Below are 25,174 nucleotides of genomic sequence, written 5' to 3'. Positions count from 1 at the left end.
AGCCCCTCTTCTCTGGGGTGAATCAGCACCCAAATTATCCTTGCTGGAGCTGCTGTGGGTTGGGTTTTTTTTATTTCTGAGGCATCTTTCCTTTTCTCTGTTAATGGATCTGATTTTCCAGGAGAGCAGCTGGGAACAAGGAGAAGCTCATTTAGAACACCAGCAGACCATTAAAAAAAAAAAAAAAAAAAAAAAAAAAAAAAAAAAAGATGAATTTTTACTGTCTGAAGTGAAGTCCAGTTTGTCCCAGTTTCCTTTCTGCCTCCCAGCCTGGGGAGAGTTTTACCAGGGGAGAAGGACTTGTAAATCATCAACAGAACAAATTCCTGAGGGGAAGAAGAAACGCTGAGAGAGAAGGAGGCTAAAGAGCCAAATGAACACTTCTAAGCAAAAAAACCTCCAATTTCCTAAAGGTCTTTACGTGGCCTCAGCAGATCAGCTGCTCTGCAGACAATTCCTGCAGGGAATTTGTTCAAGTGTGACTTTCCCTTTTCTTTTTTCCAAAAAAAAAAAAGGGCTGCAGCTCCTAAGGAGAGGCAGGAAAAGCAGAGGGAAGAGAAGAGATTGAGTCACGGTGAGCAGGAGCTGGGATCCACCCAAAGAATTTATCATTTATCTGCATCCCGCGGAAGTGTCTGAAAACCCCACAGAGAGTTGTGCTCTGTCCTCTTTTCCCCTCCCTGAGGGGCAACACCTCTCCTTAACCCAGATTTCTCAATTCAGAGAGGGCTTTGGACACCTCCCGTTATTTCTCCTTTCCCTCGGGTCCGTTCGTGTTCAGGGGCAGCCCCGGGGAGGTTTTGCAGAGGTTACTGCAAAGCCTTTTGCTTCCCTCTAGTGTTGAACGCCTCCATCTCCTCCTCAGTGACTGCCCCGGGTCCACTGCACACAGCGGGAGAAGAAACAGGAAAAAAAACCAAGATCCAGAAGTTTATTGGGCTGGATTGGATCCTGCTGACATCCCCCAGCTGGGAGATTTTAAACCCTGTGTGTGCCTTCAGTGACATCCCTCTGCTTCTCTCTCTGGTTTTGGGGTCGTTTCCATCTTTACTTCACCTTCTGCATCCCTGCCAATCTCTGCCAACCACCCTGGAAGGGAGATTTTGTCCTTTTGCTGATAAATCCTTGCAGGTGGATGATGAAAACCAGGCAGAGCAGCTCCAGGTGGGTGCGCAGAGCTTTGGTTTTCCTTTTGTCCCATCTCTTCACAAAAATACTTACCATGTGAAATATTGTTGCAAAATTTTGCCCAAGAAAGGAGGCTTCAGTCGTTTTGCTACGGAATATTAAAGTCTTGTGTTCTACCTGATGTTCAAGAATTGTTTTGAGAGATCCTCCAGTAAAAATTGAGAAGTCCTTACAACAAAAACATCTTGGGGCAGTCGTTCAGGTCAGAATTTACAAACTCTGCTGAGCACCCAGAGTGTGCTGAGCTCTCAGAATCCCCCCAGACAAGCAACAAGCATTTCTATAATTCAAAGGATATATTTTTTAAAAGGGTTTGCTTATTCCCTGTGTGATAACTGCTGTGTAAAGGAAGAAAAGGGCGAGCAGCTTTCATACCTCAGGACACTCTCTGCTCCCTGCAGGGCTCAGCAAGACTCTTCCCTCTATCACAGAGAGCACAGCGCTATTAGCAAGGGATTTGGTGCCTCCCATTTTTTTTTTTTTTTTTTGCTGAAGTGTGAAGGCCTTGAGCTCTGCAAGACACGAGGCATTATCCCTGATGGGCCAGGGCTGGATCCCGCACTCCTGAGTCCTCTCTTTAATTGGATTAGCTTCGGGTTTGGCTGCAGGATGAGGAGTTATCTCCTCTCTTCCTTTCTGGGGAGCTTTTTGTGAGCCTGATCACCGAGGGAACCATCAGGGAATTGCTCCTGCTGTTCCCAGCTGTCAGAAATGGAACCAGAGCTCTCAGCAGGTTCAGTCTCTGGGTGGGCACCTGAACCCAGGAGAAGCTGAACTACAAACTGAGGGGCACCAAAAGGTTGGGTGCTAATTTTTTTTTTTTTCCTCAGTTTCCTGCTGCAAAGGAGCTCAGGAAATGCTGCTGGTGACACAGTTAGGATCCCTCCAAAGGGAAATTTCCCATTCCTGCGTGGTGGGACTGATGGATTTGTGGTGCATTTTCCACACCAGGAGCACCCTGGGCTGCTTGCAGAGCCCGGCAGGACAGAAAGCTGAACGCAGATTTCTACAGAAATCTCCATTCTTCTCACCATTCCAAAATGATCAGTGAGAAACACTTGACCATCTCATGTATTTAAATATAAATAAGTCTTGACAATGACTCTTTGAAGTGCCCTAAATTGGTGATTCCTGATTCAAAGCAGCACCAAATCAGTGATTACAGTGGTTACAAGGCCGTGTCCATCCCTATTCTTATTCTCATCCCCTTGCCTTACCTCATTCCCATCCCCTTTCCCATCCCACCCTCTTCCCTTCCCTCATCCCCATTCTTGTCTCTGTCCCTTGTCCCTTTCCCATCCCCTTCCCTTATCCCCATCCCTTTTCCCTTTCCCATCTGTATTCTTATTCCTATCCCCTTCCCTTTTCCTCATCCCCATCCCCTTTCCCAGCCCACCCTCCATCCTCATCCTCATCCCTTTTCCCACCCTCCTCCCTTTCCCATCCCATCCCCGGCTCACTCCCATCCCTCTCCCTGTCCCCCTGCCCGTAGTGCCGGGGCCGTGGTGCCGCCGTGCCGGCAGGGACTCTGTGCGGGCCGTGTGCGGGCTGTGTGCGGGCTGTGTGCGGGCTGTGTGCGGGCTGTGTGCGGGGCTGTGTGCGGGCTGTGTGCGGGCTGTGTGCGGGCTCTGTGCGGGCTGTGTGCGGGCTGTGTGCGGGCCCTGTGCGGGCTGTGTGCGGGCTGTGTGCGGGCTCTGTGCGGGCCGTGTGCGGGCTGTGTGCGGGCTGTGTGCGGGCTGTGTGCGGGCCGTGTGCGGGCTGTGTGCGGGCTGTGTGTGTGCTCTGTGAGGGCCCTGAGCGGGCTCTGTGTGTGCTCTGTGAGGGCCCTGAGCGGGCTCTGTGTGTGCTCTGTGAGGGCCCTGAGCGGGCTCTGTGTGTGCTCTGTGAGGGCCCTGAGCGGGCTCTGTGTGTGCTCTGTGCGGGCTCTATGCTGGCGGTGTTCGGGCCCTGTGCGGGGCTGTGTGCGGGCTGTGTGGGGCTGTGTGCGGGCTGTGTGCGGGCTGTGTGCGGGCTGTGTGCGGGCTGTGTGCGGGCTGTGTGCGGGCTCTGTGCGGGCTCTGTGCGGGCTGTGTGCGGGCTGTGTGCGGGCTGTGTGCGGGCTCTGTGCGGGCTCTGTGCGGGCTGTGTGCGGGCTCTGTGCGGGCTGTGTGCGGGCTGTGTGCGGGCCGTGTGCGGGGCTGTGTGCGGGCTCTGTGCGGGCTCTGTGCGGGCTGTGTGCGGGCTGTGTGCGGGCTCGGAGCCGGCGGTGTGCGGGCTCTGTGCGGGCTCTGTGTGTGCTCTGTGCGGGCCCTGAGCGGGCTCTGTGTGTGCTCTGTGAGGGCTCTATGCTGGCGGTGTTCGGGCCCTGAGCGGGCCGTGTGCGGGCTGTGTGCGGGGCTGTGTGCGGGCTGTGTGCGGGGCTGTGTGCGGGCTGTGTGCGGGCCGTGTGCGGGCTGTGTGCGGGGCTGTGTGCGGGCTGTGTGCGGGCCGTGTGCGGGCTGTGTGCGGGCTGTGTGCGGGCCGTGTGCGGGCTGTGTGCGGGGCTGTGTGCGGGCTGTGTGCGGGCTGTGTGCGGGCTGTGTGCGGGGCTGTGTGCGGGCTCTGTGCGGGCTGTGTGCGGGCCGTGTGCGGGCCGTGTGCGGGCTCTGTGCGGGCCGTGTGCGGGCTGTGTGCGGGCTCTGTGCGGGCTGTGTGCGGGCTGTGTGCGGGGCTGTGTGCGGGCTCTGTGCGGGCCGTGTGCGGGCTGTGTGCGGGCTCTGTGCGGGCCGTGTGCGGGCCCTGTGCGGGCCGTGTGCGGGCTGTGTGCGGGCTGTGTGCGGGGCTGTGTGCGGGCTGTGTGCGGGCTGTGTGCGGGCTGTGTGCGGGCCGTGTGCGGGCTGTGTGCGGGCTGTGTGCGGGCTCTGTGCGGGCTGTGTGCGGGCTCTGTGCGGGCTGTGTGCGGGCTGTGTGCGGGCCGTGTGCGGGCTGTGTGCGGGCTGTGTGCGGGCTGTGTGCGGGCTGTGTGCGGGCCGTGTGCGGGCTGTGTGCGGGCTGTGTGCGGGGCTGTGTGCGGGCCGTGTGCGGGCTCTGTGCGGGCTGTGTGCGGGCCGTGTGCGGGCTCGGAGCCGGCGGTGTGCGGGCTCTGTGCGGGCTCTGTGCGGACTCTGTGTGTGCTCTGTTCGGGCTCTGTTCGGGCTCTGTGCGGGCTCTGTGTGTGCTCTGTTCGGGCTCTGTGTGTGCTCTGTTCGGGCCCTGAGCGGGCTCTGTGTGTGCTCTGTGCGGGCTCTGTGCGGGCTCTGTGTGTGCTCTGTTCGGGGTCTATGCGGGCGGTGTCCGGGCCCTGAGCGGGCTCTGTGCGGGCGGTGTTCGGGCCCTGTGCGGGCTCTGTGTGTGCTCTGTTGGGCCCTGAGCGGGCTCTATGCGGGCGGTGTCCGGGCTCTGTGCGGGCGGAGGGCGCCGCCCGCGCTCCCCTCAGGCCGAGCCCCGCGGCCGCGGGCCCGGGCAGCGCCGCAGCGGCAGCAGCGAGGCCGGCGGGGCGGCCGGAGGATGCGGGCGGGGCGGGCGCGCTGCCGTTCCCGGCTCGGGCAGCTAGAGAGCAGTGCAGGGAGCGCCAGCCCGAGCCCGGAGCTCCCTTCCTGTGGGCAAGGCCGAGAGCGGAGCCGAGCGCCGGCCGAGGCCCGGGCCGGCCGCCCCCGCTCCGCTCGCCCATGGCGGAGACCAAGATCATCTACCACATCGACGAGGAGGAGACGCCGTACCTGGTGAAGCTGCCCGTGCCGCCGGAGAAAGTCACGCTGGCCGATTTCAAAAATGTCCTCAGCAACCGGCCCGTGCACAGCTACAAGTTCTTCTTCAAGTCCATGGACCAGGATTTCGGGTGAGCGGCGGCGCTCCGGGCGCGGCCCCGGCCCCCGGGCGCGGTGTGTCGGCCGCGGGCCGGCCCGGGCTCGCAGCATCGCGGCACCTGCCCGGCCCGGCCCGGCCCGGCTCGGCACCGGCGGCGCCGCGAACATGGCGGGGAGGCCGGGCCGGGCCCGCCGCGCTCCGGGGCTGAGGCCGTGGCTCCCGGCCGTGCCCCGGGATCCCCGCCGTGCCCCCGGCACCATCCCCGCCGGCCCGCCCCGAGCTGTCGCCGCGTCCTCGGCCCGCGCACGGGCGGCCGCAGCTGTCACCGCGCCCGGGGAGGCCGCGGCAGCGCCCGGGTGTGCCCCGGGGGAACGGGACAGCGCCAGGGGAACGGGACAGCGCCAGGGGAACCGGGACAGAGCCGAGGGAAGCCGGGACAGAGCCGAGGGGAACCGGGACAGCGCCGAGGGGAACCGGGACAGCGCCAGGGGAACCGGGACAGCGCCAGGGGAACAGGGACAGCGCCGAGGGGAACAGGGACAGAGCCGAGGGGAACCGGGACAGCGCCAGGGGAACCGGGACAGCGCCAGGGGAACCGGGACAGAGCCGAGGGGAACCGGGACAGAGCCGAGGGGAACCGGGACAGCGCCAGGGGAACCGGGACAGCGCCAGGGGAACCGGGACAGAGCCGAGGGGAACCGGGACAGAGCCGAGGGGAACCGGGACAGCGCCAGGGGAACCGGGACAGAGCAGAGGGTAACCGGGACAGAGCCAGGGGAACAGGGACAGCGCCGAGGGGAACCGGGACAGAGCCGAGGGGAACCGGGACAGCGCCAGGGGAACCGGGACAGCGCCAGGGGAACCGGGGCAGAGCCGAGGGGAACCGGGACAGCGCCAGGGGAACCGGGACAGCGCCAGGGGAACCGGGGCAGAGCCGAGGGGAACCGGGACAGCGCCAGGGGAACAGGGACAGCGCCGAGGGGAACAGGGACAGCGCCAGGGGAACCGGGACAGAGCCAGGGGAACCGGGACAGAGCCGAGGGGAACCGGGACAGCGCCAGGGGAACCGGGACAGCGCCAGGGGAACCGGGACAGAGCCGAGGGGAACCGGGACAGCGCCAGGGGAACCGGGACAGCGCCAGGGGAACCGGGGCAGAGCCGAGGGGAACCGGGACAGCGCCAGGGGAACCGGGACAGAGCAGAGGGTAACCGGGACAGAGCCAGGGGAACAGGGACAGCGCCAGGGGAACCGGGACAGAGCCGAGGGGAACAGGGACAGAGCCGAGGGGAACCGGGACAGCGCCAGGGGAACAGGGACAGAGCAGAGGGGAACCGGGACAGAGCAGAGGGGAACCGGGACAGAGCCGAGGGGAACCGGGACAGAGCCGAGGGGAACAGGGACAGAGCCGAGGGGAACAGGGACAGAGCCGAGGGGAACCGGGACAGCGCCAGGGGAACAGGGACAGAGCAGAGGGGAACCGGGACAGAGCAGAGGGTAACAGGGACAGAGCCGAGGGGAACCGGGACAGAGCAGAGGGGAACCGGGACGGGACAGGGCGGCTCCCAGGGCAGCGCTGGGACCGCGGCTGTCAAAGCTCGGGGGTCGGGCTGGTGTCAGATCCTCGAGTGTGTCAGATCCACGGGTGTCAGATCCCCAGATCCCCGGGTGTCAGATCCCTGGGCTGTCAGATCCCCAGATCCCTGGCTGTCAGATCCCTGGGCTGTCAGATCCACGGGTGTCAGATCCCTGGGCTGTCAGATCCCTGACTGTCAGATCCCTGGGCTGTCAGATCCTGGGCTGTCAGATCCCTGGGTTGTCAGATCCCTGGTTATCAGATCCCTGGGTGTCAGATCCCTGGGTGCCAGATCCTGAGGATCCCACGGGTGACAGGAGGCCCTGTTTGAACGGGTGTGAAATGGTCCGTGCTTAAATGGGTGACCAGTGGTTGGTGGTCAAATGAATGTCAAATGGGGGAGAAGGGGACAGTGACCAAACGGGTGTGGAGTGGTCAGTGGTCAAATGGATGTGAAATGGTCAGTGGTTAAACGGGTGTGAAATGGTCAGTGGTCAAACGGGTGTGGAGTGGTCAGTGGTCAAACGGGTGTGGAGTGGTCAGTGGTTAAACGGGTCAGTGGTCAAATGGGTGACAAGTGGTCAGGGGTCAGACGGTGCCAGGGGCTGTGCTCAGACCGCAGCTGTCAAATCCTCGAGGTCAGACAGGTGTCACACAGCCCCTGGTCAGACGGCTGTGGATGGTCAGCCATCAGATGTGTGTCAGATGTTGGTGGTCAGACTGGTTCTGGGTCCAGCAGGTCGCAGTGGTCAGTGGTCAGCAGCTCCAGGGGCTGTGATAGCAACTGCCAAATCCACTGGGGTCAAGCAGGGGTCAGTCACCCCAAGGTCAAACGGGGTGAAATGGTCAGTGGCCAAACAGGTGTCAGGTGCTCAGGGGTCGGACGGTGTCACACAGTCCCTGCTGGAACAGGTGACAAGCTCTTGGTGGTGGGACTGCCCCAGGGGCTGTGCTCTGCCAGCAGCTGCCAAACTCTCGGTGGTCACACGCTGCCACAGGGTCACTGGTCACACAGGTGGCAGGTGGTCAGTGGCCAAACAGATAACAAATGGTCACTGGTCACACAGGTGACAGGTGGTCAGTGGTCAGACAGGTGACAAGTGGTTACTGGTCACACAGGTGACAGGTGGTCAGTGGTCAGACAGGTGACAAGTGGTCAATGGTCACACAGGTGACAAGTGGTCAGTGGCCAAACAGATAACAAATGGTCACTGGTCACACAGGTGAAAAATGGTCAGTGGTCAGACAGGTGGCAAATGGTCAGTGGCCAGACAGGTGACAAATGGTCTTGCCAAACAGGTGACAAGTGGTCAATGGTCACACAGGTGACAAGTGGTCAGTGGCTAAACAGGTAACAAATGATCAGTGGCCACACAGGTGACAGTGGTCAGTGGCCAAACAGGTGACAAATGGTCTCGCCAAACAGGTGACAAGTGGTCAATGGTCACACAGGTGACAGTGGTCACACAGGTGACAGTGGTCAGTGGCCAAACAGGTGACAGTGGTCAGTGGCCACACAGGTGACAAGTGGTCAGTGGTCACACAGGTGACAGTGGTTAGTGGTCACACAGGTGACAGTGGTCAGTGGTCACGCAGGTGACAGTGGTCAGTGGTCACGCAGGTGACAGTGGTCAGTGCTCAAACAGGTGACAGTGGTCAGTGGCCACACAGGTGACAGTGGTCAGTGGCCACACAGGTGACAAATGGTCAATGGCCAAACAGGTGACAGTGGTCAGTGGTCACACAGGTGACAGTGGTCAGTGGCCACACAGGTGACAGTGGTCAGTGGCCAGACGTCCCCTTGCAAGGGCACACGCTGAGCTGGGAGTGCTGGGGAAGAGCAGGGCTGGACTGTGACATGACCCCTGTGGTGGCCAGGGCCAGCTCAGTGACCACGCTGGGGGATGTCTGACGTTGTCCTGCTCCCTCGTGGCCTGTGTGCCACCGGGCTCAGCGACAGCCAGAATAAAATAAACCACTAAAAGTCCCTTTGACACTTTGCCAGACAGTAACTTTCAAAATGTATTAATCCTTTTGTAGCAAATCACTTCTCTTTGTACTCACATCTGTCGCTGGCAAGGCGATTTTGCACAGTTAAACGCTTTGCCAGGGGAGAAAAAAAAAAAAAAAAAACAAACAGAAAAAGAAAAAAAAAAGGGGAGCAGGATTGTGGGCAACTCGTGAGGACCTGACTCCAAAATACCGCCGTGGTTGGAGGTGTGGGTTTTGTGTTTGCTGAGATGGATCACCCCGAGCATCCTTGGCCGTGTTGTGCAGCCTCTTTCTCACCCCCGAGACCCGAAGCCTTTCGTGCTGATGGTGTTTTTATCCCTGCTGGAATGTGGATACCGTTTGTTGACACGTATTTCTGATGTGGCGAGTTGTTAGCGTTGGCCTGTAACCACAGGAGTGTTCGTGGGTCGACTTCTTGTTTTGCTCACTTGTGCAAACTTTTTTTTTGGGGGGTAGAAAATGTTTGTTTTCAAAATAGATGTCCTTGAAATCGACCGTTGGTAAATTTTCCTCCTTCACCCTGGAAGTGACAGGGACACGTTGTTGTTGTCGTCGCAGAAATTGAAGTTGTGTTTGTGGTTTGATTTCATCTGCATCGTTCCCACTGCCACAGAAATTTAGGGTTAGGAAATGTAAACTGTGCTGAGGCGTCTGGAACACACGGGGATGTTTGGGTCTTTGACCAGGAAACAGAGTTGGTAACAAACCCTCGGGTGGGTTTTCTTATTGGTCTGGAACTTGTCTGTTATTCTTGGAAAAGGAGGTGGTGGGAGATGAAGGGCTGCAAGGACCAAGACCTGGAAATTGTGTCTCTGTTGTTGAATCAGCAGCATTCAGGTGACAATCCACTGCTCCCAGTGACTCTGAGCTGCCACTCAGGTCTTTGTTTGAATTTATTTGGTTTATCTTCTTCCTTGTGTGCTTGTGCCTCTCTGAACCGGAAATATTGGGGAAAATCAGAAGAGAATTCAGATGGATTTTGGTCGTCTTAATGAGTGTTAATAGTAAATAGGAGCTTTGTTTTCATCCTCTCGCCTGCAAACTGACTTTTTGTGGAATCATGGAATATCCTGAGCTGGAAGGGATTATCCAGTCCAGCCCCTGGCCGTGCACAGACACCCCAAAATCCCACCCTGAGTATCTTTGGGAGCGTTGTCCAAACCCTCCTGGAGCTCCCATTCCCTGGGGAGCCTGGGCAATGCCCAGCACCCTCCGTGGGGGAAAAACCTTTCCCAAAATCCAGCCCAACTCCCCTGGCACAGCTCCAGCCTTTTAATTGTTGCAAACAGGCAATTGGAGCTGCCCTTGCCACAGACCATAACAGAGCCGCGTCTCTCTAATTTCTCCCTCATGTGTTTGAAAACCTCCTCCAGAGCTGCTCTTCCCGGCATGTTCTGGAAGTGCCACTTGGGCTGGAGCTGCAGGGACATTCCTGGAGTGTCCCTGTGGTGTCCTGGTGTCCTTCCCAAGCTGGGATTTGCCTTGGTCACTGGGCAGGGCAGTCCTTAAACCCCTCAAATTAATTTTTTTCCCCCCTGTGAAATGCGAAAAGCAATTCCTTGTGTTAGGAAAGCAAATGTTTTCCTGGAGGGTTGGAGCCTCAGTTCAGGAACTGGCTCCTTGCAGCTCTGCACATGCTGTTGTAATCACAGCCCAGCTTTCCTGGATCCTGCAGTGATGGAATAAACCCTGTGCTCAGAGAACTGCGTGTGCTCGGTGGGTTCCAGCTCTGGGAGGTGCAGTGGCCGAGGCTTTGGGATGGAGCTGGGTGCTGGATTGTCATGGAATTAAAGCCCCGTGTGCCTCTTTGCTCCTTGGAAGGTGCAGGAGGTGTGGGAGGGTCACATTCCCTTCTGAGATTCGCTCACAGTTTAATTTAATTCTTAAAGTGTTCTGCCACTTTCTCCTGTGCCACTTCATCCCCTCACTGATGGAGGGTGGCCCTGCCCTTACTCTGCTTTCCTGCTGGCTCCATCTGCACACACGACGCTGGTTTTAAGATGCTGTGCCCTTGGCTTGAGCACTCAAACCCCTGGAAGAGCTTTTTAGAACTTCTGTTTTTATTCTGGTTGGTGGCCAACCAAGCAGGGACATTTCACAGGATCAGCCTCATTAAGGTGACAGCAACCACCAGCAGTGGAATTTAGGAGAGGTGATGTTTGAGGGACGTTTTTATAGACAGGGAGCTGTGCCATCAGCTGAGTTCATTAATTCCAGCCACTGATTGTTTCCTCAGGGCAAAGCTCAGAGGTCACTTCCCAGCAGTGACACTGTTCATTCTCAGGTTCCAGCCCCACACATCCCGGCAGGAGCACGGAATTCTGCTAATTCTCTGATGATTTAAAAATAAAAGAAAAAAGACAGCTAATGAATCCATCTAAAAATGAGGTTGTAGCTTGTGATGCCTGGGCTCTCCTCTCTGAGACACTGACAGCTGTGTGGGATCCAAATGATTCATAATGAAGCTGGGTGACAGATCCTACAAGAGGAATTCCTAAGCTGTCTGCTTTTAAATATTTGCTATTTCCAGAGCTTTGCTGGTAAAACACTACCAGTAACTTCCAGAAGCACAGGATGATGAACCTGGAGGCTCCAGGGCGTTTTCTTGCCTTTAATTTTCCGTACAAGAACCTGCTTTGACACTTTGCCCTTCCACTGTGGGATGTGGTGCTGTGGCAGGATTTTGGTGAAGAATTGAACCACCCTCAAGATGTGATCTGGCCAAAATGGGATAAATATTCCTCCAGTGCATGGCTGTACCTGCTCTGCTCCTTCCCCTCTGTGAGTGGGGCAGGAAAAGCCCCTGGAAGAGCAGAGTGTGTGTCTGTTGTGCCACCCCTTTGGGTGAGGTTCAAATCCTCATTCTTTCCATTGTGTGAACTAAGAAGACTCCTTTGATTCTCTCCTTCTCCGGGGAGGATTCCGAGGAGTGGCTTTTGGAGCGTTCCTTTGGTATCAGCCCGAGAGCTGCGTTGCAAACTGCAGCTGAAAATCGACGTTCTGGGTTGAAAACTGGCGAGAAAAATGGGATTTAAAGCAGTAGAAATCCACTTTAAGAGCTCAGTGGGGTAATTTTGAATAGCAGAGGGACACGGGGCAGCATTTTGTGCCTTTTCCAGTTGAGGAAATGCAGCATCTCTGCTTTCACCCTTGCCCTAAGAGGAGTTAAAACCAGGAGTCCTGACTGACAGACGTCTTATAGCTGTGCTGTAATTTCATAATTAGCAAAGCTTTTAGACACAAGAGCTTTTTTTTTTAAAAAACCACACACAGGATAATTTTAAGGGGGGAGAAACAAAAGCAGGAGTTGCTTATTTTTATCCACGAGGCTTAGACACTTCAGAGGGACTGTTTGGAAGTTTTCAGGACAAAAAGGCTTCAGGCTGACAGGTTTAGATGGGATTTTAGGAAGGAATTCTTCCCTGGGAAGAATTTCCCCCAAAAAAATCTGTGTTTTCCCCATCCCTGGAGTGTCCAAGGGCAGGTTGGAGCAGCCTGAGGTGGTGGAAGGTCCCTGCCCATGGCAGGAGCTGGCACTGGTTGGGATTTAAGATCCTTTCCCACCCAAACCAGTCTGGGATTTGCTGATATTTAAAGAGCCTTTTGGACACTGGACATAAATAACTCGGAAAACTCAAAAGTTTTCTACTGAAAACTCAAGTAGATTTGGGTGTTACATCCACAGGATTCCATGAAATGAATGAAATCTGCTGTAAAAATGCAGCCAGCAGAGAGGAATGTCAGACAAAAACCTGCAAGTTTCATTTTTTTCCTGTTCTCAGGAGCCACAGAGTTCAAGACTCTGAGCAAGGAGAATTCTTTGGGTTGAGTTCTGTGCTTGGAAAACCCTTTCCAGGCTTTTCCAGGGATATGCAGCAGACTGAACAAAAAGAATTCTGCTTTTTTGGTGGATTCTGCTGTGCTCTGGAGTAGTGAGGCCACAGTTTTGAGCTGGGTGGGGTTTTTTTGGGGGTGTAGTTATTGCAACAGGGATTTTAATGAGGTATTTTTTGTTTTAAGGAGACCCTCTCAAGAGACATGAAATGCTGCCTCCTTCCATCCTTGTTTGAAAACTGAGCAAGCAGGTGACAGAGGCTGATGTAGGTAGGAGTTTATCTTTTTTGAAACACAGTAAAATAAAATTTTAAAAAAATGCAAAATAAAACAAAACAAAATAGGAAAATAAAAATTAAATTAAAATAAAAACGAAATGAAATTAAATAAAAACGAAATTAAATAAAAATGAAGTAAAATAAAAATGAAACGAACTAAAAATGAAATTAAAATGAAATAAAATTAAATAAAACCTAAACAAAATAAAATCAACCCAAAGCAAATGGTTCTTATTTGCTGTAGAGGACACACAGAGCTGGCAGAGAGGAACATGTGCTAAAAATACCAGTTGAGGAGAATGATCCTGGCAGCTTTGTCACAGGGATTGATGCCCACAGAGGAGCCTGGATGGGTCAGAACCACGCCAGGGGCTGTTGAGGCAACTGAAAGGATCAAAGCCCTGGGAAGAATTTTCAGAATTTTTGGAAAGTTTCACAAATGCAGCTTTAGGGAGAGGAAATTCAAGGTGATAGCAAGGGCAGGAAATTCAAGGTGATATCCAGAGCTGAAGGATGGACAGGTGGATTTACCTTTTATTTTGTTTTTAGGGTTTAAAACCCAAAACCTTGCAACTTTTGGCACTGAAATATGAGCAGGGAAATCCTGCCAGAGCAGCCGTGGAGAATTTCCTCCTCTGGGTTTGTTTGCCCTCGTTTTGTCTCTTTGCCCCTCGATGTTATTGAGGGAGAAAGTTGGTTTTTAGGAGAGTAAGGAAGTGGTTCCATGAAGGCAGAACTAATAAAAAACAGCTTTTCTGGAGCTTCATGTCTCCTGATGCTGTATTTTCCCTGTTCCCTCATCACTGAGTGGCTGTTCAGAGACTGAGAAAAATACAGTTTATTTAGACCCAGCTTGGGGCTTCAGCTGCTCATTCAGCCTCCCAATTCACCATCCAGACCTTTGCAAACACCCATTGACTGAAAACAAGAATGCACATTCACTGAAAATATCTCCTGGCCAGCAGCAGATGGTGCAACAAGTGGGTTTCTTGTAAAAAAAAAAAAAAAAGAGAAAAAAGAGAGGATTGATTTTTTTTTTTTCCTTTTTTTTGGCCAGGTTTGGCTGGAGGGGGATGCTGGATTGTGTAAGAGGCCAAGTGGCTGCAGGTCAGGCTGGGACAGCTGGGCTGTAAACAGGGGATGAATGTCACTGCAGGGGTGACATCCAGCACCCTTGTCCCCTGCTCTGGCAGCCCTGCCTCTGCCTGGGGCTGAGCCAGCACCTGAAATCACTCACTTGAGCGATAATTCTTTTTTTTTTGCTGAATTTTGAGCCATTTTCTGCTCTGTCCCATGAGCAATGTGTGGCTTGCAGTGAGAGGAGAAAGCTTTTTAACGAGAAAAAAACCCCCTTTTTATTATTTTTTTTTTACTCAAACCCTCACAGATGGTCAAGTAAATTTAATTTGTGAATGTGTTTAATTTTTATTAGTTGGAGGCAGCTCCTAAACCTGAGCCTGGTGGCTCTGGCTGTGCAGTTCAGTGGCTTTTCCAGCTTTTTATTCCACACATTTGCTCAGCTTGGAAAAGATCCTTGACCAAAATTCCTGGGGTCCAACCTTTAAGCAGCGCTGCCAAGTCCCTCACTGCACCACGTCCCTAAATGACCTCAAATCCCCAGCTTGAGCCCATCAAACAAATCTGCAGGAACAGCCTGAAAATTGGGATTATTAAGAGCAGATCCTGGGCCTGAGGACCTGAGTTAGAGGGAGGGAAAATTCAGGCTCCAAGGGAGAGTTTAACACCTGCAGAAGGTTGGGGAACTGTTAGTGCTGGGCAGAAAAAATCGGCTGTATAATGGACGGTGGTGTGATTAAAGCACTGACTAGAGACTTGGAAATACAAAATAAATTGTCTTTAGGCTTGGACTCTGCAGAATACTTGGGCCCAGTGAGGCACAGGCTGAATTGAGGTCTTTATTTCCTTTATTTCCTTTATTTCTCTTTTCTTTTCCTCGTTTTCTCGCTGAAATATATAAACTTTCTGCACACTCACTCCACTTCTGTTTATACAGCAGCCAGCACTGTGGGGCTTTTCTCCTTGCTGCCATCAGAAAGCACTATTGTGAGTATAAATAATAAGAAATAAATACCAAACCTCCCCCAGAGCTCCGACTTTGCAGGCTGACACATTATTTTTACCAAGCTGCTCCTGATACCTGTCTGCTGTACAAGCCACTGCTTAGTTTAATGTCCCAGCTGTAATGTAATCTAAATATTTAAAATTATCCCTCTATTTTTTTTTTCCCCTGCTGGAACCTGAGCCCTGCTCTGCTCCGAGGGTGGAGTGTGTTACATTTATTAAAAGCTAAGGATGAAAAACAAGCTCAGGGGATCCGTCAGGTTTGGTTTGCTTCCCTGCTGCTCTGCAGTGGGACAAGGCACAAAAACAAGTTTATTTCTGTTCCTTTCAGGAGCACCTCCTCAGGGTGGATGCAGGGGTTTGTTCCTTTCCTTTCCTTTCCTTTCCTTTCCTTTCCTTTCCTTTCCTTTCCTTTCCTTTCCTTTCCTTTCCTTTCCTTTCCTTTCCTTTCCTTTCCTTTCCTTTCCTTCCCTTCCCTTCCCTTCCCTTCCCTTCCCTTCCCTTCCCTTCCCTTCCCTTCCCTTCCCTTCCCTTCCCTTCCCTTCCCTTCCCTTCCCTTCCCTTCCCTTCCCTTCCCTTCCCTTCCCTTCCCTTCCCTTCCCTTCCCTTCCCTTCCCTTCCCTTCCCTTCCCTTCCCTTCCCTTCCCTTCCCTTCCCTTCCCTTTTTCCTTCCCTTTTTCCTTCCCTTTTTCCTTCCCATTTTCCTTCCCATTTTCCTTTCCCATTTTCCTTTCCCATTTTCCTTTCCCATTTTCCTTTCCCATTTTCCTTTCCCATTTTCCTTTCCCATTTTCCTTTCCCATTTTCCTTTCCCATTTTCCTTTCCTTTCCTCAGTTTGGATTTTAAGAATCCCCACGCAGCCTCCTGGAAACATTAAAGTTTCAAGTTCAACAATTTATCTACAGGCTGGTTGTATCTCTAATTCAAAGTTTGCCTGTGAAGGAGGTTGAATTAAGTGGGATTTTTAAAAAAAAAAAAAAAAAAAAGATAATTTTGGAAGGATTATCTCCATGCCAGAGAGCAGGGAAGCAGGAGGAGATCCAGCTGCACCAGGAGATCTACAAGCAAGGGAGCTTTGAAAGCCACAATAAATAGCTGCAGAAGTGATTAAAACATTGAATTAAGGAGTTCATTTCCCTGCAGCACTAAAGCCTGTGCAGATTTCCGTGCTGGAACTGGGATCAGTGGCAGCAGATTCCCTTCACTTGGGTCCTGCTTACCTCTGAGCAGGAGGGCTGCTGTCAAAAATAACGTTTTAGCTCCATTTGAGTGCAGCCTGGGAGGTGTTGCCATGGCTTTGTGCAGCCTGGCCAGTTCTCCCTCTGATTAGGAATTCATTTCAGCTTTTAATTTATTTTATTTCTTTGTTTGTGTCGGGACAGCACACAGGATTTTCACATCACTCACAGACTCCTCTCTGCTCTTTCTCTCCTCCAGGAGTCATGGCACGCTTCAGTTTGGGTCTTTTTGACAATTCAAGTCACTTCCTTTCTCTCTTTTCCCCCAAATGAAGTTCCTGGATGTTTGACTGAAATGTTGGGCTTGATGTGATCAGATTTTCCTGCTTTAATCTCTATGTGAAATCCTGTGTTTTCCTGAAATTCCGCCTCGTTTTCACTCTTTTTTTTCTGTGTTCCTGTCACGTTTTCCTTCTTAAAATCACTGAAATGTTTTCAAGTCACTAAACCCTGCCCCATCTCCTTGGCAGGTGCCTCCCCTGCTGTGCCTCACCTTATGGGAGGGGAAATTCCTTAATTAAAACTCAGCTGATTGTCCCAATTAATGGATGCTGACTCAACCTTCACCTGCACATGTATTAGGTGTTATTTATATATATATATATATATATAATAAACCCCACTCTTCACAGCTCTATTATTGCAGTTTATCCTGAGCTTTGTGCTGAGATTTCTGATTTCATTTGGGAAAAAAAAAATTAAGAGAGAGGAGATAAAAGGTAAGGAGAGTTTAATTCCTGTTTTTCCTGTGTTTGGTATTTCTGGGTGATTTGACCCTCACCTTTGGGAGGTAAAATCAGCTTTAATCCAGATCAGCCAGGGAGGAGTGAGTGAGTTTGGATTCTCTCTGGTTTTTTGGGAGCACAGCACTCCTGAAAACCCCAAAATCTTCTGCTCAGAGCAAGGGGCAGTGCCTTGAATTTGTCTTCAAATTTAATTCAAATTTAATTCAAGATGAATGAATTTATCTTTTACTTAATTAATATATATTTTTTGGTGGAAATCCAGCTTTTGCCCTTGTACCCAGAGGAGTCTGTTGTGTCAGGAGTGTTTGGGGCAGTCTGAAAAAAGGAGATCAAGGGAATGGCTTTTCTGAGTGGACACAGATTAATATGAATTTATCCGACATTTATTTTATACATATATACATTATATACATATTATATTCATTATATCCATATATTACATATATACATTTATTTTATATATATATATATATTTTAATACAAAAATACTCACTGTTACTCTCCATTTACCCCTTCATTTGCATTCCTTGGCATGAAGGTTAATTAATTAATTTCCCCTCCTTTACCCAAACCCTTCTGCACTGTGTGGAGCCAAAATTTCTGCTGCACTTTTAATTCCTGAAAATCCAGGGTTGCATCTTAGTTAGGAGAAAAAACAAAAAAATAAAATAAAACCCCCCAGATGCCTCATCTTTTGCTGAATGTCCATTTTCTGTGCTCTAATTGTGCTGTTAGGTGGTGATAATTAAGATTTCTTTAAGGGCTCTGTGGGTGTGAGCTGCAGATGAATCCTTTCTGCTCATCTGGAGGGGTCTCAGAGCATCCTGGATTTTAGCTGGCAGCTTTTTGGGGGGTTTTTTTTTAGGAAAATTTTGAAGGTTTTTAGGAAAATTTTAAAGGCTTTAAAGAAATCTTTCTTTAAAAAAAAAGAAAAAAAGGAAATTCTTAGGAAAAAAAAAGGAAATTCTTAAAAAAAAGAAGGAAATTCTTTAAAAAATGGAAATTCTTAAAAAAAGAAGTAAATAAAAAAAAGGAAGGGAATTCTTAAAAAAAGGAAGGGAATTCTTAAAAAAAGGAAGGAAATTCTTAAAAAAGAAGGAAGGGAATTCTTAAAAAAAGAAGGAAGGAAATTCTTAAAAAAAGGAAGGAAATTCTTAAAAAAAGAAGGAAATTCTTACAAAAAAAGGAAAGGAAAATATTTTAAAAAAAGGAAGGAAATTCTTTAAAAAAAGGAGGGAAATTCCTTTTTTTTTTTTTAATCCTTAAAAAAAAGGAAGTATATTCTTTTTGAAAAAAAAAAAAAAAAAGAAAGCAAATTCAGCTAAAGTGCATCTATTTCTTAAGAATTTGGCAAAAAAAAATGCACCACCCCAATTCCCAAGAACTGTTTTCAGATGAGATGCCCCTGAAAAGTTCAGTGGGGGAATGAAACATTCCTGAATAATATCAATTTTTTACTGTTTGTTTAATCTTTTGCTTTGCTTTTATTCACTTGCTGGAGGTGCTGGAGCAGATGATTAAATTCCTCTGTTTTTCTTGTCTCAGCAATTGTTTTATTTTTTTTTTTTTCACCCTCATTTAGGGCAGGTCTGACTCTAATTCCAGTGAAGTTGGAGAGGGAAAAAAAAACCCCACTCCTGAAAAAAAAAATCTCCTCGTTCTCAATTTTGCCCTTTCCAAGAGTTTAAATTTGATGGGGTTTTTTTTTCCCCTTTATTTTTCAAACTTGATCAATTGATATAAATAATATCGCTTTTAAATCGTTTTTGTGCCGTTCATCGAACTCAAAAAACTCTGCTGCTGGAAAAGTTCATTTGAATTAAAAAAAAAACAACTTCATTTGAATTAAAAAAAAATAAAAATTCATTTGTTGAAGGGGGATGTTGCTGACAGAGGGAAAAAAAAAATCCTGGAAATTGTAATTCCGTGTTGCAGTGCCATGGCACAGATTTCTCTGGGGTTATTTTGGAAGGTGCTGACACATCCCACACGGACAAACTGTGGGGTTTTTTCTCTTCATTATTTGAATTGGTTTGAAATTCAAAGTTTTAAGGCAAATTTAGTCTAAAAATCAAAATTTTCAGGGAAATTTAGTCTAAAAATCAAAATTTTCAGGGAAATTCTGCAAAAAAAATCAAAGTTTTAGGCAAATTCAGCGTAAAAAAAATCAAAGTTTTAAGGCAAATTCGGCCTAAGAATTTGAATCAGCCTAAAAATCAAAGTTCTCAAGCAAATTCAGCCTTAAAAATCAACGTTTTAAGGCAAATTTAGTCTAAAAAAAAAAATCTAGATTTTAAGGCAAATTCAGCGTAAAATTCAAAGTTTTAAGGCAAATTCAGCCTAAGAATTTGAATCAGCCTAAAAAAACGAAAGTTTTCAGGCAAATTCGGCCTAAAAGTCAAATTTTAGGGCAAATTCAGCCTAAAAATCAAAGTTTTCAGTCAAATTGAGTCTAAAAATCAAAGTTTTCAGTCAAATTGAGTCTGAAAATCAAAGTTTTCAGGCAAATTCAGAGCGACATCAGCATCTGTTGACAGGAACATCTCATTTTTATTTCCCCCTCTGAGTTCTGGCAGCTCTCAGTGTTTCCTCACCCTCTTTTGCTTGGAGAGAACACACAAAAAACCCAAAAAAAAACAATAAAAAAAGAGAATTCCTGTCCTTACACACCCTCCCAAACCTGGCAGGGGACAGATGGAGCTTCTTCTGGAGGAATAAAAAAAAATAAAAATAAAAATGAAGAGGTCAAGCTTGTCCAAAAAAAAAAAAAAAAAAAAAAAAAATTCCAGCTGCACCCACCCAACTGCTGAGAAAATCCTTCCAAATTCGGAATTTTTGGGTGTTTTCCCAATTCTGGTCGTGACCTTGAGTTGAAAATGCAGCTTTTGGGTTGAAATCCAACTTGTTTGGGGCTGGGCAGTTGGTGTTTTTTAGGAGAAGGACACTGGGTTTGGACGGGGCACAAGGCTCTTGTTGTTGTGCTTACAGAGAGAAAAAAATATATATATTTATGTGTCCTTTATTATTAAAAAAATCTTGATTTTTTTTGTAGGGTGTTTTGGTCGGATGTGTGAGAATATAGTGAAAATATCCCCTCATTTGTGCTGAAAAATAGGGAAAAATCGAGGAAAAAAATAGAGGAAAAATAGAGAGAAAATAGAGAAAAAAATAGAGGAAAGTGGAGAAAAATAGAGGGGGAAAATAGAGGAAAAAATAGAGGAAAAAATAGAGGAAAATGGAGAAAAAATAGAGGAAAATGGAGAAAAAATAGAGGAAAATGGAGAAAAAATAGAGGAAAAAATTGAGGAAAATGGAGAAAAAATAGAGGAAAAATAGATAAAAATAGATGAATATAGAGGGAAAATTAGAGATTTTCCAGCCTTTTGCCTCCCAAGGGCTTTGCCTTTTTGGGATGTTCTTTCCAGGGGATTCAATATTCAGGAATCTGCTCGTTTTGCTGCTGCTGCTTCATCTGCTGGTGGGTTTTTTTACGGAATAATGGAAATATTTGTGAGGTTTGGAGGCAGCCCCATTGCTGTGGTGTGCCACTTTGTGGAATTTGGTGACACAGAGACCTTTTAAACCCTCATTTGATGAATTTAAGCCAATCTTTGAATGCCTTTTTTTTTTTTTCCTCCTAAATCTCAGGATCAAATCCATCCAGATATTGAATCGTGTGTTCACTTCCTGCTCTCTGTTCCTAAAGATTCAAACTCTTCCATAATTAATTCTTGATTATTCTCACCAAGAAAATTGTCCAGGTTTATTGTAGGATACCAAAATTTTTTGGAGATGACATGTTTGAGATGCCCCAAGCTGTAAGACCCCAGAATTTGGATATTAATATATAAAATACATAAATTACCCCAGATTTGGAGGCTTTTTTGTTTCTTTTTTTTTTTTGCAATAAGAAAATTCTTGCCCTGTGCTTGTGCTGTGCCTTTATTTCCATGTGAAATGAGAGGAACTGAGGGGAAAACCATAATTTTTATTTCTTTTTTGGTTATTTCAGTGGCTTTGGGTAAGATAAAGTATGGAAATGGTGTGGGAGGATATTCCAAATATCTGATTTTTTGGATGGAGTGTCCTATAAAGCAATTTGGGAGGAAGAGGCATAAAAGGACCCTCCAGATTTTGATTTATTGACGTGTTTTAAACCTGCCTCTGGCTTTCTGAGTTTGGTGAACCCTTCCTAGGTGTGTAAATTATATTTGTTAACACTTCTCTCACTGTGGGGAACCGAGACAAGAATTTGTATTTTCACAACCCTTCCCTCTTCAAACCAAGAATTCATCCCTCAAACCCAGAGAGGAACAAACAGACTCAAAAACTCTCTCAAAATAAAAGTTTCTTTTAGTTAAATCTTACCTGAAACCAGGCATTTTGAAATAAATTCACTCTGGGGTGTGCAGGACTCTGTGCTGTGGGATTTCAGTTCACTTTGGGTTCCCTTTTCCCTCTCCCACTCTGAATTTCACCTCGAATAAATGATTTAATCCCTGAGATTTACACCCCCGGGTCAGTTTGGATTATCCTGGTGGATCTCCAGGAGTTGTGCCGTGGAGGAGTTTTTGGGAACTTGTTAAAATTCGGCGTCTGCCTTTGGCTTTTGGGCAGAAATTCTCTTTCCTGATCGACTTCATGATCCATTTCTGCCCCTTTTCCATGGCTTTTAATATTGTGAATATTAAAAATGATCATTTCTCAACACAGGAAGAAGCAGTTAAAAACCTCCAGTGTGTTTACAAAACTTCTTGGGGCTGTTTTTAATGTATATTCATTTCCAGCTGTCGTTTATGAGCTGTTTTCTTACAAATTTAAAAAAAAAAAAAGGGTACAGTAAATGGGATGGAACTGAAATAAATGGAGTAAAACTAAAATAAATGGAATAAAATTAGTTGCAGCCAGAGCCTTGCCTGGTGCAGAGATGAGGAGGGAGAATGGATGCGTGACAGAAAAGAATAGGCAAAAATATGTGATATTTTTTTTATTTTGTATTTATAATTTTTTTTTATTTTTATGTAATTAATTGAATTTATTTTTATTTTTATTTTTGTATTTTATCTATTTCTTATATTTCACTTTTATTTACTTTATATCGTTTATTTTATATATTTTGTATTTTATGTTTATATTTTAATTTCTATTTTCTTTATCTTATCAATATTTTATCTTTTATTTGATATACTTAAAAGTATTATATATTTCCTATATCTTACACATATTTTCTATTTTATTTTCTATATTTAAAATTATTTTCTATTTTCTATCGCTTATCACACATATTTTATATTTAATTTTCATATTTAAAAAAAATTATTTTCTATTTTGATTTGATCGACTTTACTTTCTATTTTATTTTTTTTTCTACCTCTATTTGCTTTATTCCCTTTCATTTTATTCCTTTCACTGATTGCATTTTACACTTCCTTTTTGCTCTTTTCTTTCCCTCTTCTGCCAGAATCCTCCAGGAGCTGCTGCCCTAAACCACGGCAGGGTGGGAGCGGGGCAGAGGACAGGAAAATTCAGGAATCTCTGAATTCCAGGCAGAAGTTGGATTTCTGCTGTCAGTGGTGATTGTGAGTCACTGCAGAGTTCAGCAGGGGCAGAAATTCAGATTTTAGATGTTTTAAAAAAACCCCTCCCTTGGCTCCAGCCGTGCTGCAGCTCAGGGTTTGGAGAAAAAGGGAATTTCCACTCTATTCTCACACCTGGAGAGGATAAAACTGCTTCAAAAGGGAATTTCAGCCCCTTGGGAAAAGCTTTTTGCTGCTGGGATGGTTTCACCACTTGGTTTTGTACCTGAGATATTTTGTGGGTTTGTTTTTTTTTTTTTTGTTTTTTGTTTTTTGTTTTTTTGTTGTTGTTGTTGTTGTTGTTGTTTTTGTTGGGTTTTTAATTTTTTTTTGTTTTGTTTTTGTTTTTTTCTGGAATTCCTTTCTCAGGGGATTTTCTGTAAAGGAGAGAAATGGTTTTGTAACTGCAAATTTGGTCACTTTCTTTTCCTCAGGAGGGATTTCTTCTTGATGTCCCTGTGCTCTGACCAATGGGAGGGAAGAGGTTTTGTCACCAATCCAACTGGTCTGTGTGAAATGGGATAAAAGGGAGACACATCCCAGAAATAAAGGGGGTCATTTTCAGCCCTCTGAAGCCAGAACCTTGTGTCCCTGTGGTGTAAAACTGTCCCAGGCGTGTCCTGAGTGAAGAAAAACTCCGATTCTGCGCTCAGCTCCTCGGTGCAAACCGAATTTCTGTGGTTTTTCAGGTCTGTGCCTGGTGAAAACCCCCCGGAGGGAAAGGGGCAGTGCTGTGCCCTCAGCTGGGTGCGTCTAAAGGGAGCAATCCAAGAGTTAATATTAAAAATCTTCCTCTCTGCCTTCCCCATTGTCACAGCCGCAGTTGGTGCCTGACATCAGCCAGCCTGTTCCAGCTCCTGCTTCTTTCACATCCTGCTTTTCAGCCCTCCTTTACCGTTTTTTGTCTTTTGTTGTTTTTATTATTATTTCATTTTTTATAATGCAGCTCGTATTCATGGCTAATAAGTGAATTTGTCATCTGCTTTTTGGGGTTTTTTTTTGGTCTTTGCTGGCTCTCCCTGCTGCTCAGCCCCAAATTAACACCGAGGCCAGGAATGGCAGATAAAATTGGGAATTATCCTCTGCTGCAGGGCAGTTTTGCAGTTCCCTCAGTGCCAAGGTGACTTCTCTTGTGTGACTATTAAAAAAAAAACAATATATATGGGAATTTGGGATGTTGGAGGGTACAAATTAAGATTTAAGCTTTCAGAGGTACTGAAGTTGTCCTGAACTCTTCAAGATCCTGTGAGACAGAAATGAAAATTCAGTGACAGACAATTCAGAGATACTGAAATTGTCCTGAAATGAAAATTCAGAGACAGACAATTCAGAGATACTGAAATTGTCCTGAAATGAAAAATTCAGAGGCAGACAATTCAGAGATACTGAAATGATCCTGAACTCTTCAAGATCCCGTGAGACAAAACTGCTTGATGTGTATTGTGATTTCCCCACCAGACTGACTTTTAAAAGAGATTTTTGGTGGCTTTTTTTTGGATGCTGGCTTTAAACAGCGAGACCTTTGCCTGAGGATGAGGATTTAGTGTATCTTTGGGCTAATTTCAGCAGCAGCTCTGTGGTGAATTCCCATCCCCAGCACCCCCCTGCCCTCCTTCTCATCGCTGCTGTCTCCTTTTAAATAACTTCTCTTGCTCTTTTTAAGCTCCGGGGATCAGTAATTAAGAAATCAGCCTTTGGATAAACCACTGGGGAAAAAAAAAAAAAATTAAAAAAGAGGATTTAAAGAGCTGGTTTGGGGGATTAAGGGGTGGGTTGGATGAGTTGGAGCTGTTTGAGATGCTCTGCTCTGTGGGTGGAAGAGAAAACAGCAAGAAAATCAGACTTTTGGGTTTTTACCTGTTCCCAGTGGTAGCTCAGAGCCTGAAAAACAGCTCTGATGCCTAAAAAATGGCTCTGATTCCTTAAAAAAACTGCTCTGATTCCTAAAAAATGGCTCTGCCTCCTAAAAAACTTCTCTGATTCCTAAAAATCAGCTCTGCCTCCTAAAAAACTTCTCTGATTCCTTTAAAAGACGGTTCGGAATCCTTAAAAAATGGTTCTGAATCCTTAAAAAATGGCCCTGATTCCTAAAAAATCAGCTCTGATTCCTTAAAAAAACTGCTCTGATTCCTAAAAAATGGCTCTTAATTCCTTAAAAACCCTGCTCTGATTCCTAAAAATCAGCTCTGCCTCCTGAAAAACTTCTCTGATTCCTTTAAAAAACGGTTCTGATTCCTTAAAAAATGGCTCTGATTTCTAAAAAAAGGGCACTGATTCCTTGAAAATCTGCCCTGAGTCCTAAAAAAATCTGCTCTTATTTCTAAAAAAGCTGCTCTGATTCCTAAAAATGGCTCTTAATTCCTAAAAACCCGCTCCGAGTCTGAACTGTAGCTTTTCAGATTTTGGTGCTTTTTTAGCACAGTGAGTTTGGGATCTTCTCTTTACTTTGACCTTGAGGTGACAAATGACTTTGGCTTGTCTGACACACAGAAATGCAGCAGATATCCAGAAATGCAGCAAATATCCAGAAATGCATTCTGGGACACAAATATATACAGATATTTACTGATATACAGAAATATAGCCCCTTATTGCAACTCTTAACAACCCCACTAATGGGAAAAATTCCCAATTTCTTCCCAATTTCAAGCTCAGCCTTCCTGGGGTGAATGTGCTCATTAAAAATAAGGAATTAACCCCGTTTCCCCATTTTGCTTTGACGTTAAGAGACTGGAAAATTTAAAGGCAAAATTCCTTAAATTGGATTTATTCATTGGATTCTGTATTTAAAGCTCCAAAATAACAAAATGACAAAAATTATTTCTGAGAGTTGATAGGGA

General features: G+C 47.4%; 1 protein-coding gene across 3 annotated transcripts in view; it reads left to right on the top strand.

Annotated features, from left to right (window-relative positions):
- Positions 1-4,691: 4,691 nt before the first annotated feature.
- The window catches only part of DVL1 (dishevelled segment polarity protein 1), a 79,457-nt gene continuing 58,974 nt past the window's right edge, over positions 4,692-25,174 (top strand). For 2 of the 3 annotated variants that reach the window (XM_066334572.1, XM_066334571.1), the window contains exon 1: positions 4,692-5,023. In XM_066334572.1, the coding sequence (XP_066190669.1) occupies positions 4,854-5,023 (170 nt within the window). In that variant the 5' untranslated portion in view covers positions 4,692-4,853. The remainder of the gene's footprint in view (positions 5,024-25,174) is intronic. The other variant, XM_066334573.1, reaches the window with a different exon arrangement.

The sequence above is a fragment of the Sylvia atricapilla genome, chromosome 22, assembly GCF_009819655.1.
Source record: "Sylvia atricapilla isolate bSylAtr1 chromosome 22, bSylAtr1.pri, whole genome shotgun sequence".
In the NCBI taxonomy this organism is placed as follows: Eukaryota; Metazoa; Chordata; class Aves; order Passeriformes; family Sylviidae; genus Sylvia; species Sylvia atricapilla.
This window is presented reverse-complemented; position numbering and strand designations above follow the sequence as displayed.